The following is a 16,260-nucleotide window of genomic DNA, read 5'->3' as shown; positions in this document are numbered from 1 at the left end:
TACCAACAAACGCCTCCCTCGAATGAACGCCGCCACCCCTAAGACCCACCCCACACCAAATAATAAACAAGGTACTTTAAAATGTTATATTCCTCATCTTATTTAGTTTAATTAAGACACTGAGAAACAGATTAGGACCCGATTGGATAGCGACTCTTTAACATTCTTGGCGTGGTACGGCGGAACAGCACTAGTCCCTCAATTGTACGCACGCGTACCAGAGATCAAATTGATAAGCCCATAGGATCATCCATCAGTATTTTGTATTCACGAAGCTGGATCTCCGGATAGATACTTTTATTTATATAAACACATTAGGCATACTTAACATTAATTCTAAACTGGCCTGTGATATACTGAAATGTAATTAATTTTAAACGATAAAGATCAGGAAATCAATGAGAATGAGAAAAGGTCACCCCAACCGAGACTCGAACCCGGAACCTTCTGGCCTATTACAACAAAACATGCCATTTTCGTTTTTCATTTTTGTTGCGTTGTTCCGCCAGTCATCGGACCTCGCCGACGTGCAATGTGTATAAAAATAACAAGTAGGTGTTTTCCGAGCGGGGTTGGTGAAATCTGTCCATAATAGGTTACTTTTCTGTCCATAATAGGTTACTTTCTGTCCATAATAGGGACTAGAGGGCGCTGTTGTTTGTCCATAATCAGAGCCATATATAGAGAGAGTTACGACTTTGCGTTCACGGATTTTAGAAAGTCACGTGGTGTGCACACCGGCCATGTTTGTGTCCAACTATGCCTATGTAGCGTATGGAGTCGAGTCATTTGCTTAACAAATGTATAACATTCACAAGGCTTTAAATATCGAATTTAATATCAAAACAATCAATTTGTTTAAAGGTTTTTGTTAAGATAATAACGAAATCATAAAGTTACTGCGAACATGATTTTTAAACAACAAAATGTAAAAACAATGCATTACTATAGAGAATCGCTGTACAAACTAAACGCGCACGCGTAGAGCGTGCATGGAGCGCACAACCAGAGCCGTTCCGAAATTGCTATTTTTGTTGTTTTTAATCATGTTCGCAGTAACTTTATAATTTTTTTATTATTTTAACAAAAACCTTTAATCAAATTGATTGTTTTGATATTAAATTCGATAATTAAAGCCTTTTGAACGTTATACATTTTCAAAACAAAAGACTCAACTCCATACGCTACATAGGAATAGTTGGACACAAACATGGCTTCTAATCCATTCGAAGTCGTAACTCTCTCTATATATGGCTCTGTCCATAATAGGTGACTTTCATAATTGGCTGTCCAAAATAGGTTTTCCGGGTTTTAATGTAATTCGCTCGGATCGTCGGCTTTTGTAACTGATTTTAAATCCCATTTCTCTCTTTAAATTATATAGAAAAAATATATTACTATAGCATACTAAAATAAGCTCTTCACTGTGTATTAATTACATAAACATTATAATACCACCAAAATGACGAGTGAGAATCAATAATAGCATAAGGCATTTAATGAAAATGCAGACCGTCTTAAAATTACGTGTCATGTTTCGAGAAATATAATCTCATGATATTTATTGACTCATTTAAACGCAACTGTGTAGTACGTATACAAGTACTCTAGGCTTTGATTACAGTTCTGATGATGAGAATATATTTATGGAAACATGTCACGTAATTTTAAGACGGTCTGCATTTTAATTAAATACCTTATTGATTCTCATTTCTGAGGAAACAAAATTATTAGGCTTACTAATTTTGTAGAATTTATTGTATCAAACTAATTTCTAGTAACATATATATTTAATAATACAGTAAAACGTCTAATTCACAAACTCATTTTCACTGCGGTTCACGCGTCGGTATCTGTGCTGTATCAAAGTTACAGGAATCAAAATGTGGATCAACTTACTTACTAATGATAGGACGCACTGTTCTGGCGGTGTCCCTTTGTAAGAAACATTTATACAGTAACTCTATAGATAGTTGGCCCAGCTCACGCGTCGACATCCGGGGTTACGAGAGGCGGTATGCTTCCTTTGTAAGAAACGGCAATTCATTTGCAACTAACATTTCCAAGTCTACCCACTGGGCCTGTTTCTGCTGAGCAGGTATATTCGGTTATTAACCGATTATTTGTTTAATCGATTATTTTTGGGCAGCAGAAATGGCAAAAAATGAAATAACCGATTAAAAACACTAAGGTTCTGTTTCTGCTGAAAAAAAAAATCGATTTTTCCTAAGTACCACAAACCACAGAATTGACCGCCTTGCAACAGAACATTTTCTCCGACGTTATTCGGTTATTTGGTAATCGCTTTTTAAAAATCACGTCATCCATACCCACAGCGCAGTTCAAGTTATGGAAGGCCGATGAGAGTTGATTTGTTTACATCCTGTTGCTTCCTAAAACTCTCACATGTAGGATTAAAATAAAAAATAAAAATGTAAGAACTCTTACGTAAAGCTATGTTATTTGTAAAATAAACATCTAGGCCTACTACCGTTGTACCACATACAACAGAATAATGATGTTATATTGATAAGGGCACGTCGGCGAGAAAAGTTCGTTTCGCCGTTGGTGCTACTCCAGGGCCTAGCTAGGCTATATATTTCTACCGAAACAACAGGCCTAAAAAGGACATGCAAAACATCGTTAGCCTGGACTGGTGTGATGTAACGGTGTACTTGTAACGCAGAATCCTGGAGTCTCTCGGTGTAATTCTCCCCCACAAAATAATAAAAATCAAATGTTTAACATTTTATTGTTATTCGGTACACTCGTTTGCTGATCGTCGTGTGAATGAGGGTTGCCATACTCTAGAGGTCAAAGTGTGGTCAATAATCGCTATTTGTGTTGCAGCTCAAAACTGCTCCGCAATAATCGTTTAAAACAAGAAATGGATTGAGTGTTTTTAATCGGTTATTTTTAATCGGTTATTTCCTTTTGCGCCGTTTCTGCTGCCCAAAAATAATCGATTAAAAAACAAACGGTTAGTAACGATTATTTCTGCTCAGCAGAAACAGGCCGAGTCCATTTCTTGTTTTAACCGATTATTGCAGATCAAACAGTTTTGAGCTGCAGCAAAACACAAATAGCGATTATTGACCACACTATGACCTCTAGAGTAGGCAACCCTCACTCACATGCTGTTTATTTGGGCGATCGACGACGATCAGAAAAACAACGATGTGGTCCGATGAGATAACATTTTGATTGTTATTATTTTGTGGAGGGGGGTGGGGCGGGATTGTACTGAGAGACTCCAGGATTCTGCGTTACAAGTACAACGTTACATCCATCCCAGAAATCCAGGCTAACGATGTTTTGCATGTCCTTTTTAGGCCTGTTGTTTTCGGTAGAAATTACCCAGCTAACAATTTAACGTTCAAATAACGTTATTTGAATGTTACTGTTACGTTTTTTGAATGTTATGAAATAACGTTAGGATGACGTTAATATGTTGACCCTTGTGAACGTTCTTTGAATGTTACTTCCAACGTTAATTGAACGTTTTTAAAAACGTTCAAACGACGTCATTTTCAAATGTTTGTAGAACGTTAATATTAACGTTCAAAATAGGTATTTTGTTGACGTTCTTTGGACGTGAGCAAATAACGTTGTTTGAATGTTAACAAATAACGTTAAAAGGACGTTAAAATGTTGACCCTTCTAAACGTTCATTGAATGTTATTGCCAACGTTAATCGAAGGTTTTATAAAACGTTCAAACGACGTCATTTTTAAATGTTCGTAGAAAGTTAAGTGTTAACGTTTAAAATAGGTATTTTGTTGACGTTCTTTAAACGTTGTTAATTTAACGTTAGCGATTAACGTTGTTTGAATGTAAAAAAATAACGTTCAAATGACGTCATTTTTAAATGTTGTTTTAACTTTTGAGGTCACTTCTAAAATGTTAATTTTTTTACGTTTTTTGGACCTAGTTAGATTAACGGCATCATCATAGTGGATTTTAATGTCTCTGCATTGTTTACTGAACCGCCAACACTTCCATACCTACATAACCCAAAAACTGATTTAGAAATAATTATTTAATTCCTTCATTAATATGCTTTTATAAAAATACAGTTATTACATAGTATTTAAAAAAAACGAAAATAAAAAATACTCTGTCACAATACAGTAGTAGTTAGTATTGTCAATGATAATACTATCCTGACGTCTGGAACCCGACTTACAGTGCGACTTCAAGAAGTCGAACTTTAGACTATTAATAGACTATTTCGTTCATAAATAGGTTCTGAAAAGGTTCAAACTTTCTTTTATGACTACGGCTGCGTCTATAATTATTGTAATCCTCTCTAACCCTACATGATTTGCTCATCTTATATTCAGGTATTTATTCATAAAAAAAACACATAAATAGTACAAACAGAAGGCAGCCAACGGCTTAAAAATTCTGCAAAGAACGTACAAAGTAAAATTTAAGAGATTCTTATAAAAATATAATATCTAAAAGTACATAAATTCATTAAAATGCTTCCTCTTCCTCTTCTTCGTCATCATGAGTGGATGATGTACTTGTGTCTGTAGTAACATCCTGTTGAGTTAATAAAAATTATCTTAAAAATGACAAAAATATTTTCGCAAATCAATTGTAATGTCATAATCACGGTAAAACGACAAAATTGTTAATACTACGATTTAATCGCGTTTTCATGACAATGACGTCATATACAAATATGGTTGTGGACGCCCCATGCAAAATTAATTGGCTCTTTTTGCTGATTTTAGATTTAGATAAATATTAAAGGGAAAAGATACATTTTTAAATTCATTGTTAACCATTCTTACCTTCCACTTTGATCCACCTGGTCGATGTGGAGCATATTTTAAAATAGTTCCGATTTCCTCCTCGATTTGTTTCTCTTTAGCTTTCTGATGGACGACAAGACAGGTTCCTATATTAATTTGTAAAAGTAATTAAAATAAATGTTATTAAAATAATCTGCAGTTTTAGTAGGTAGTATTCGGCCATGGCCCTCCCTTAGACTTGTTTCAGGTGGGGTCATTCTGGTTGTGAACTGGACAGTAATACACAGAGAGACGCTCTCATACTCTTTATAAGGAATGTACTACGTTTTTTAATGTGTAAAGTCATGAGAGAGCGTAAGTATTTTGACCAACTAGTTGGAACACATGAAGAGCAGTAAGGAAACCTATGGTTTTCTACGGTTTAGCTGCCACTATTTTAGCCGACTTCGCTAGGAGCCGACCTCGCTTCATTTTTGACAGATATAGGTTTAATTATACCTAAACAATGGTACTTACTTATAATTACTCGGCACATATGTCTTTTTTTAAAACTGTCCTTCCCTTTTCGTCCGTACATACTAAATTCGGACCATAACTTATTGGAACCTATTTTTCTTAGCAGAAGTCTAACTGTGTCTTTGACAGTTGACCCCCCAATTATGCTAAGATACTTGATCTGAAGAGAAAAAATAAAAACATTACATTACTTAGCTTTAAATAGAAAACACGGTTATATAATGATTTTAATCTAGATAGTTTGAATGCTGCACAGACCTAATTATAAGAATAAACACAATACATTGTGTTTATAGTAATTGTAAAAACTCTGTTACAATACATTTGTTTTAAACCGTATTCCTGCTTGTTCGCGACCTCCTTGTATTTCTATAACCTCAATATGAGTATATAATGGGATCACATTAGGAAATAAATTTACACTATAACATACGGTACAAATAGAATTTTTAAGATTTACCATGTTCTTCCTAAATGCCGCATCTTTCAATTTTTCATCAAGCGAGTACAATTCTTCTTTGCTTTCTAGTGGTTGAGGCACAACATCTTCAATTTCTGCATCTTCTAATGCACCTTTTCGAATTGCTTGATTCTTCATTATTTGAAGCTGTTCATTCTGATTTTTTATTATAGTGTCCAGTTTCATTAAGACATTGATTTTAAAACCTAAAAAATAAAACAAAACAGAATGTACAGTTATTTTGTTAGAAGTTTACACGTTGGTTCAATTTTTTAATTCGATTTGCCTTGATTTCCTTTGTGACAAGCATAATTTATTAGTATGGTTAGGTATTATTAATACTGTAATAATCGTTTTAATAGTTTCACATTTATATGCGGATAATGCAGAAAAGCCAAATGCGCTGGTGATTTTAGTAGATATACTACCATGCTACTCCCCTCCGTCTGGTGCTCTTTCTGTCCATCAGCTCCAAAAACTCGCACGTTGAAAATATTAAACACACAGATATTAAAATACACTTACTGTCATCAGTGTTTTCATTCCTAGAGAAAATCGATTTGTAGGACTGTGATGTCTTTGAATGAGGAGGAGGAGGAGGAGGAGAAGTTGGAGGTGAAGACACTTCTGTACTCGTATGTGCTTCTCTGTCTTGTCTCCTAAAAGCTACAAAATTAAACATAATATTTTACATAATAGTTGGTAGGTTGGTTGTCTTCATTTTAAAAAGAATAAAATGTCCTATATTGTAAGCATAGGGATAAGAGATTACCATAAATGTTTTCATTCATAGACGTCGAATAGAACTTACAAAACTCTGGTGGCCTTGGAAGAACGGGCGTGCTCGTTAGAGTCCTCTTGGCCTGTTTTTTTCGAACAACCTGGACTCCATCGTCTGAAAAATCATCTGAAAATAACAAACACATATAGATGTTATAAAATATATATTTGAAACAAGTTCATACACTTTGAAATATCCATTTAGACATTCACACTGACTTTGCACAAACCAAACCAAAACTTGAGAAAGATGTTATTATGACTGATACTCACCCTCACTCTCTGTTTCTATGAAGCGTTTAGGCGCAGTTGTCACGCGTTTTCCAATTTCTTCATCATCTGAATTGCTTTCCACTACTGAATCTTCCTTAGCTTTGTCACGGTATTCCCTCGCTTTCTCATATAAATCTGTGGAGTAGTATAGGTGTCCAGTTAATAACAATTTAACACTTGAAGCGTTCTCTCTTATGAAATAGCGCTATATTAATCTATTATTATTGTTATGTCATGCGAAATGAGATAACATACCAGTATATTTCACAACTCTGACTTCGTGTAATGCCCAGTTATCGGTATCTGGTAGTTCATGTCTCTTTGCTTTAAAGGCAACATTTTTCCTAGGCCAGTAGCAGTAACATTTCTGAAAATATATCGGACAAATGAACATTTTGAAACAAATTGTTTTAAAAAAGAACGAACTTATGAAATATTTAAGTAGAGCTAAATACAAGTACATGTATTATATACATACATTGTTCTTTTTTAAAAGCCATCTCTCTGAAACGATATCGACGGCTTCTTCCTCGTCGAAAATTACGACAACAAATTGCGGCATCTGTGTAAAAACAAATTCATTAGTGCTTGATTATGACTAAAGAAACTTTATTGAACAAGTTATTAAGTTGTATGTTGCTTAGAAATATAATTGCAAATGTAATACATTTTTGCGGCATTGATTACTAATATCTAATTACTCACATACCATGTTGAGCATTCTTGAATTTAAGTATAATTGTTACGTATTGTTGTTTTTTTAATGTTAAAGTTTATGAAAAATAGCCATAAACACAGCTTCTTCTTTGTCTGAAAATGTGATTTTTATAGCCTGTTTTTTTAGGATTGTTTCTGGGACCATCTTCATTATACTATTTCGATTACGTACTCTGTATACGCCAATAATTCGTGAATCACAGGGAGAGGCAAACTCGGCTTCACTTTGTTTATATACGCGACACAAATATTGATTATCATCATCTTCATTATGTCTTTTTGATACGATTTCTGCACATGATGAGTCGGATAATATGAAAGCATTATTTGGCTTAGCAGTTGAAATTTTCTGACAGATTGACATGTCGATTATTTTACTTTCTGAGCCTTCTGTAATCCGTTTGGCAATTTGAACCACGGGATTTTTGCCTGAGCGTACTAACTTTTTTAAGTGTTGCAGGTAGTTTTCAAAGGGAAAAGCAGAACAATTATCGAGACTTCCAAATTGTCTAGCCTCTTCTGCCAAATGTACCATACTGTGAACGTTGTAAACCAAAAATTCATCTCCATACAATACACGGCCCTGTTCATTAAAGTGAAGCATCAACTGGTGAGCATATTCATTATGTGTTTCGGCCAATGTAGGTGCTATGAGAATGCACGTTGCAACGCTTAGAACCAAAAAGTGATCAAAAAACTCTTTCTTTAAAATGCCTTTCATGCAAATTTTTCCAGTGTATAAAAGGAATTGCCGGAATTCGGTTGCCTTCCATCTATCCACTTCAAGGAGACTACGTGGCTTTCGAGCGAAACATTTAGGAATATATTTTTGAAGGGATACCAGTTTTATGCTTACACGTTCTCTCTCCCCTGCGGACATCCTGATTCCCACTTTGCCTCTTGTCCATAAAAGAATCAGTCGTCGCATGACTCCCAAACAGGACTGGTGCATATAGTCAACAGGGAAGCACCTCACCATGTCTATGGGCAAATCACAGAAGGGTGATATTCGTCGATTTCCATCGCTTTTAGAAAGAAGATGATGGCCCTCATTAGATTGACTTCGAAAAGCCTCGTCTGTTCTGCAGTTAAACGTTTTTACATTTTGATAAGTTACTCGTCCTAGCCAAACACCCTTTTGGTTGCATTTGTCACAACCGTAGTACCCGGAGTAAGATTTTACTGCTTTCACAAAAGCCCTTGCTGGTGCATCACAGACAATGCATTGTACATGTACTGGAATAGTTTTCTCAGTATTTGATATGTGAAATGTGAAACCGTTTGATATTAGACCATTTAAGTCCTGTATTATTTCTTTAAGAAATTCTAAGTTAGTTGGCTTTGAATTGCCATACGTCAGTATTACTGGAAATACAAGAACAACTCCCATGTTCATGATCGCACATAGAACAGGCCAGAGAGACTTGTTTGAGCTTTTGTGCAGAGGAATTCCATCGATATTAAATGATAATTTAATAGTTTGTACTTTTGCTTTTACAGTCTGTGAATACTTATCAAATACAGATAATAGCTGCTCTTTTAGTCCAAAATTAATGTACTGCATGCCAGATATTTCTGATAACTCAATATGTCTAGGTGTTCGAAGTAAAGTGCGGGTAGTTCTAGGTAACGAAGGGTGACCCGACTGCTGAAGCAGTTTCAACAAATCATCTGTAGCATTATGTTTTACTTGATATTCGTTTATCCAACTGGCCAAATTATCAGCAAACTGATCTTCAATGTTTTGTTCAGAATCCGATTCACTTTCCGATTCTGATATTATTAAAATATCCCGATCAATGATTTCATTCAAGTCATATTGGTCGATATTGCTTTCCTCCGATTCACTTTCACTTCTATGCTCAAGTTCATATGGTGGTAATTCTGGGGCAAAATCATTAACAGACCGAGCTTGATCATATGGCTGTTCATGAACGTTATCATTAAATGGTAATGCTTTATCTTGGTCTATTTCGTTGGATTTATCATTAACAGTAGTGTAATCATTATCAGCATCATCATCATTCGAAGTCACGTTGTTATCATGTCGCATTCGTTTCAAAGCTCGGTTAGCTGCCATCCATTTTCTACTATACGCTTTTTTTGATACCGACATAACTAATATTAATTTAAATAATACATTATTATATATAATATTATAATATAACTATTATTATATATAATATAAATATTACATAATTCTTATATAATACTTATTGCATCAATTAAAATTTGTTAACAGGTGTATATAAAAACTTTTTAACTCAAATTAAGTCGAATTTATCCATAACTTTATTATTTAAATAGTTATGTTGGTACGTAGCTTAAGGATCTTAAAAGAGATGCAAAATAAAATAAGCAGAAAACTAAAACAAAACAATATTATAATTAAAACAGCCAGAAAAAATTAGCGGAGCTTTCGAGCCACACTAGCCCTAAATCAGTGCAATATATAGGATTGTAATGTTTAAAAATGTTAAACAAACGCATGTTTTATAAACTTTATTATATAACACCTAAATAAATTCCTTTCATTTGATTGGACGAATGTGGGTCACATGGCGTGCAATAGTACGCACTATTAAACGATCGTTTAATAGTACTTTTTAAAACATTTTTGTGTACGAAAAAAAAAATGTTTCGCGGATGAAAAAAAATCTAGTATACGAATTACCCTAAATTTTAGATATACTGTAATATGGCTCTGTACTGTGAAATACAACAGCACCACCTGTCGTCTGGCCTCAGTTTCGTTTCTCTTTTCAACATTTTTATTTTGTGTACGAAAAAAAAAACGTTTCGCGGATGAAAAAAAATCTAGTACTGTATACAAATTATAATGTTAGCTCTGTACTGTGAAATACAACAGCGCCACCTGTCGTCTGGTCTCAGTTTCGTTTGTAAACACCACCGCGGGCAGAAGGTTTTTGTGTATGATTTGGACATATATATATGTACTTATTTCATTTAAAAAGACATTTAAATTAGCTTTAGATCGTTTTTAGGATTTTGATTAATTAATGGGGACATCCCTACAAGACGTGGAATTGTTGGAAAAACCATAATTAGCCTAGATAAGTTCCAATTGTCTGTCGAAGTTTTGCTTTTCAGCCAAGCTAGGCTACTACTAGGCCATGCTAGTATTACTATTAGGCTAGGCCTAGCCTAGGCGTTTTAGACTTGCTAGGCCTAGAATTGTTTGGTCGTTTATTGACATAATTAACACAAAAGTAGGTGTGTTTATAAAATCCATAAATATAACATTTAATATAAAATTATTAAAAATAAATTTTTAATGTTTTTAAGCAATGTGATTGTGAATGAAATGTAGTAGGTCTTGGCTAGGGCTACCTTATTTGATTCAAATGACAGGAATTTATTTAGATGTTATATAAAACAAATAATGAATGTTTTTTATTCGTGTAATGGTACAAATAATGGCACTTGGTGAATGATGAAAGGTTATATTTCAACTCGGCTCATCGCCTCGTTGAAATATAACCTTTCATCATTCACCTCGTGCCATTATTTGTACCATTACACTCATAAACATTCATTATTTGTATAATAATTACCTTTAAGGTGAAGTATATCAGCAATATGAACCCTATAAAATTATAAAAAAGAATTATTTTACAGTACAATGGTATAAAATTTAAAAAGGTAAAATTATTATTTTGTTTATAGGCTATATTTAAAGAAATAAAGACCCAATACCCTAGCTGATTATGATAAATATAATGTGTTGCTTAATATTAATTTATAGTTTACAATTAAAGTTATGAGAAATATTTATTTATTTATTTTGTAATAATCAGTACTGTAATAATGCAGTACAATAACATAGTAACACAATATTTTAAAATATAACAATAATTAAAAAAAAAATATTATACATATTATCAAACCCTAAACTAATAATAACCAATAAATAATTACAACTAAATACTACATATGCTTTAAAAGTAAATGTAAAAAAAAGGGTAACTCACCAAAAATATATCGTATTGTGTAAATTCTTAATAATACTAATAGATATGAATACTCTAGATGATTATTAACTTCGATCTTTCTCTCATGGAAACAGCAGAAATAATGTACAGTAGGTCACACAGCTATGAGGTCACATCAGTTTATATTTTAATCACCCACTGTAGCTGTGATTGGCTGGTTTTTGTGTAACTGTCCAGCCAGAAGCGACGCTTCTATCTAAGATTTTTTTTTAAAGGGAATGATATTGTTGAAGTTCCTCGAAATAATATTTTTTAAATTCTTATGTCACAACTCAAAGTCTTTCTTTCTTAAATTCTCTTTCTTACAGTACATTTACCGTTAAAATATTAGCACACAGATCACCTACAATGACTTTAAATATAGTTGTGTATTGAAATGGTACGTGTCTTATATTTTTAGTAGATTTGGATAAATAAAACTGTAAAAACATCATTCAAAAACCATCGCGGAAAAATACTTAACCAACTTCAATTTTGTTCAAATTTGGTACAATAATTGTATATGTATTTACTTATCTTTAGTATAAAAATTGGGCAATTTTCTAGAATTTTAGTTGATTTGGACATTTTTAATTTTTCATATGGTTCTAAACTACATTTACAACATTTTTAAACTAAGTTAATTTAAAAAAAAACTTGACACTAGTATTTTTTTTTTACATTATAACATTTGTGTAGTACATATAAATAATACAAATAAATAAAAGTAGGCGCGCTTATGATATTTTCTTGGGTTTGACAGTAATTTTCATTGGTGAAACGTTGGCTGCTAATTAAATTTTCTCAATCAAAAGATCAATTATTGTTCATTTTGGTATATTAGTAAAGAGTGATATCAAAGCAGTCGTGAATTAAAATTTCCATAATTTCATATTACATTCGCCATTTACATCGCATTATAAATAGTATTTTATAGTGGATTTGGAATAGCTATTATACATCATGTGTGTAGTTTAAACCATGGAGGTATAAACTAACTACACTATATCAGGAGATAATGCAAAGATTAAAGGAATTAATTGTAATTCCCCCATGCATTTGGCAATTCGCATTAATGAATACAACAACAGGAAACAACATATCATTGCATATTTACTTTAAAATCTGCTAAATGTCTAATGAAGGAAATAATATTGATCAAAGTATTTAACTACACTCAACAAACAATCGAATTCTATAAAGCAAAATTGTTTATCTAAATTAGGATGAATACAATTACATAAGTATAGTCATCAGTGTAGCTCATCTCCTTTAATTAACAAACATTGGTTCTTAGAACAGTGTATTTTTCACTTTTTCATTAAATTGTGTAATCAAAATAAGTATAATTATAAAATAAAACATAGTCATAGTCATACACTCATTAAAGAGCGTTATTAAACACAAACGATTGTATTGTATTTAAAAATTTGAATGTTAACATTTAAAAAGTATAATACACGGCCGATGTACATAATACTTAACCCGAGTTCTACTCTGCAACTTGTACAGTACTATATCCTATTACAAGAGGGTACGTCGTTAATTACCATGGTAACTTATATAAATCAACCTTGTAGAATGGAATTTAAAGTATAGGTCAATATTAACGCATTGGCAAACAGATCTTAAATTAAAAACCATTTAAAGACAAAACAGTATTGACCGATATATATGTTTGTTTTGTTCTTTCTGATTACAATTTTATTACCAACTATCATAATTTTCTGCTTAACTGTGTTTTATATTATATAGCTACATTTATTCATTCATATTTTGTATTTCACCTAATATGTTATCACATTTATTTCCGCCCTTTAGATACAATCTTTAATTTCAAAATGTAATCCTATATGTTCTTATTTTGTTGTGTTTTGTATAATGTAATTAATGTGTAAATAAACTACCCCCTGCTATTACTTCATCAATAACGATTGCACGGGACCATATTAGTATAAAGATGGGAAAGGCACAAGAATTACAGTTTTTATGGCCGTTTGACTACAAAATAGCCGGCTGAGAGACCCATATTTCTAAATAAAACTCACTTCACTTTCCAAATCCTGAGTTTGAGAATGCAAATTGAAAAAAGGAAGACAGGACAGCTGACAACGAATAAGTTGTCAATGTATTTTAAGCAAATGAGTCTCGTTAGGCCTATTGAGGGGGCCTATTGGTAAACTGAAGCATGAAATGTCCCTTAAATTAAATCCTCCGAATTAATTTGTATGGTGTAATTATGCTTAGTTTATTTCTAAATTCTGAAGAATACGTTCTTATTGAACATAATATGGTGCGGCTTGCTAGACTCCCAACTTGTACCGATCATTACAAGAAGGTAGTCGTTAATTTCCATGGTAACTCGTCTTAAATGTATAGAATAAGGTCAACTCCATCAATTCATTAATATAAAGAAACAGAATCGTACGTCCAGTTATGATAGTTAATGATTACAGTTTATATTATACAGTTTCATTATTTATTCGGTCTATTTCAGTATATACATATACAAATTTGGGAGACCAGGGTCACCCTAAGTGAACCTAATCACTGTAGCTGAGCCGGTTATTTTAAAAACTATATTGTATCTTTAGAAACTAAAGTTTCACATATAAAATATACTAACAAAGATGGTAGGATAGTCTAGTCATAGTATTTAAACTTAAGCGCAATAATGCTGAATAAGGCTTACAATGTCATCAACATGAAATATTACTTAATAATAATATGTTTAAAAGTTTTTTTATTATATATACAGTTATACAGTATATATATACTGTATAGGCCTATATTTTTGTTATACGTCGTAACATAAGACGAAGTGAGTGGTCATACTACTTTTAAACACTTTGAAAAGAACCAGAATCGGTCAAGTGTCGGTTTACACGTCTCTAGTATGAATGATGGGGTTACCAGCTATCCTAAGAATAATAATAACTACAGTAATGCATTTCTGAAATTTCTAACCCGGGTTGGGGTAAGCACCTTAATTGAATGTGTTATATCCACACAAAACAATCAAGGCAAGTTTTTTAATTTAATATGAGATTAATATTTAAATTAAATGCATTGATAATCGCATTACCTATGTTCAAAGAGTTTGTGTTTGAATTAAGCATAATTGAAATCAATTTGCTAGTTCACCATTTATGTGGTACCATTGTTCTGTCTTCTGGGACAGTTTTGTGACCTTTCAGATATACACAAAATTTCAATGAGAATTCCATGCAAATTAAACGATCGACTTGACTCAAAGATACAGTAGTGTATAAAGTAAAAAGAAACAGAGAGGTATGGAAAGTTATAATTTAACCCAACTCAAATATAGATTTTAAAAACAAGACCTTTCCATCATTCATTATAGCAAAGTGTTAAAAACACGGTGAACTGTTTATTTGAAGAAAATAAGTATATTAAAAAAAACGTGTGTGTTATTGAATATTATTATTACCAAAAAGATTTTATTGAATTTCAAACAGCTGAACAACACTGGTAGGGTGTCTTGAAAACAGAGACCTCGAAAACAGAGACCAGACCCCCATTATAAAACGTCTCAATATTACGTTATAGGGGATCTCTGTTTTCGAGATTTTCTCGAAAACAGAGACCCCCACTAAAACGTCTAAATATTACATATTATCGACTGAATCTTGTTCAAGGAGACTCGCTATATAACGTAATATTGAGAAGCGTATTTTATTTAACCCAGGTTCTCAATTTCCGCTACAACATAGATGATACACCAGGGGCAGATCCAGAATTTGGAAATATGGGGGGGGGGGGGTGTAGGAGACACCAAGTATTTGAGCCACAGGCCCACCTACATTTTGTCAAATGATGCCCCTATGGCTGGAAATGGTACTCTCGCACGTATTTCATGATCAAATGATGTACATGGGTACGTAAAGGTGTGACGCGTCAATTATTTATAAAATATACAGTAGTATACAAAAATAAATCCGGCCCCTGTACACAGAATTCCAATACAAAATGCTTTTAGTAATTACAGTATAACATAACTGTTTACTTAAATCGCAATACTGTGTATACTAACTACACAGATCTGACTCATATAATATCTAATTTCACATTCCTCCTATAACCCAGGCTATGAACTTTCCTATTTACCCACCACAGATACCTCAAAGTGTAACAGTTGTTATGGAAACCTGGATAATCGATGGCGAGCTTGTAGGTCAAATGAAAATAAAATCAAAATATAGATTATTTAGTTCACAACCAACAGCAATAAAAACCGCCAATATAACAGGTTGATATCCTATTCTGCGGCGTGTTCTTTATGATTCCTTGTTGTAGTGAACAATGACGAAATAACAATTTAATAAAATCATTTATATTCTATTAATTTTTAAGTGATCAACAACTTAGGCAATATTATGATGTCTCCTTTTTTTAAAATAAAATCCAAAATATCTCTTTTTTGCCACATCTTCATGAAATTTAAAGGGCAAACATAAGTTCACATGATATTTAAATCTATGTAAATCATTTATATTTTTGGGCCCGAATACAAATCTGATTACCACTTTATTAATTAATAAATGAAACTAGAGAGGGCGCTTTTCATAAAGCTATTCCAGAACCATAATTATATTCAATTATGGCTCTGAGCTATTCTATACAGTACTGCATAGATAAATTTGCAACATCAGCGATTCAGCCACGTGATAAAACTCCCTCCCTACTTAGTGCGTAAAACGGGCTGAAACAACGTGTTGATTGCAAACATTATAGATTT

General features: G+C 32.8%; 1 protein-coding gene across 1 annotated transcript; it reads right to left on the bottom strand.

Moving 5' to 3' along the window:
- Positions 1-4,715: 4,715 nt before the first annotated feature.
- Positions 4,716-7,513, bottom strand: LOC144842405 (uncharacterized). Its single transcript, XM_078698862.1, has 9 exons — positions 7,502-7,513; positions 7,271-7,354; positions 7,048-7,159; positions 6,793-6,927; positions 6,551-6,646; positions 6,265-6,405; positions 5,740-5,945; positions 5,280-5,439; positions 4,716-4,909 (listed from the first exon to the last, which is right to left on the bottom strand). The coding sequence occupies exons 1-9, from the start codon at positions 7,511-7,513 to the stop codon at positions 4,716-4,718; spliced, it is 1,140 nt and encodes a 379-aa protein (XP_078554988.1).
- Positions 7,514-16,260: the final 8,747 nt, after the last annotated feature.

The sequence above is a fragment of the Antedon bifida genome, chromosome 5 (assembly GCF_963402885.1).
Source record: "Antedon bifida chromosome 5, ecAntBifi1.1, whole genome shotgun sequence".
Classification (NCBI taxonomy): domain Eukaryota; kingdom Metazoa; phylum Echinodermata; class Crinoidea; order Comatulida; family Antedonidae; genus Antedon; species Antedon bifida.
Note: the sequence above shows the minus strand (reverse complement) of the source record. Positions and strands in the feature narration are given on the sequence as shown.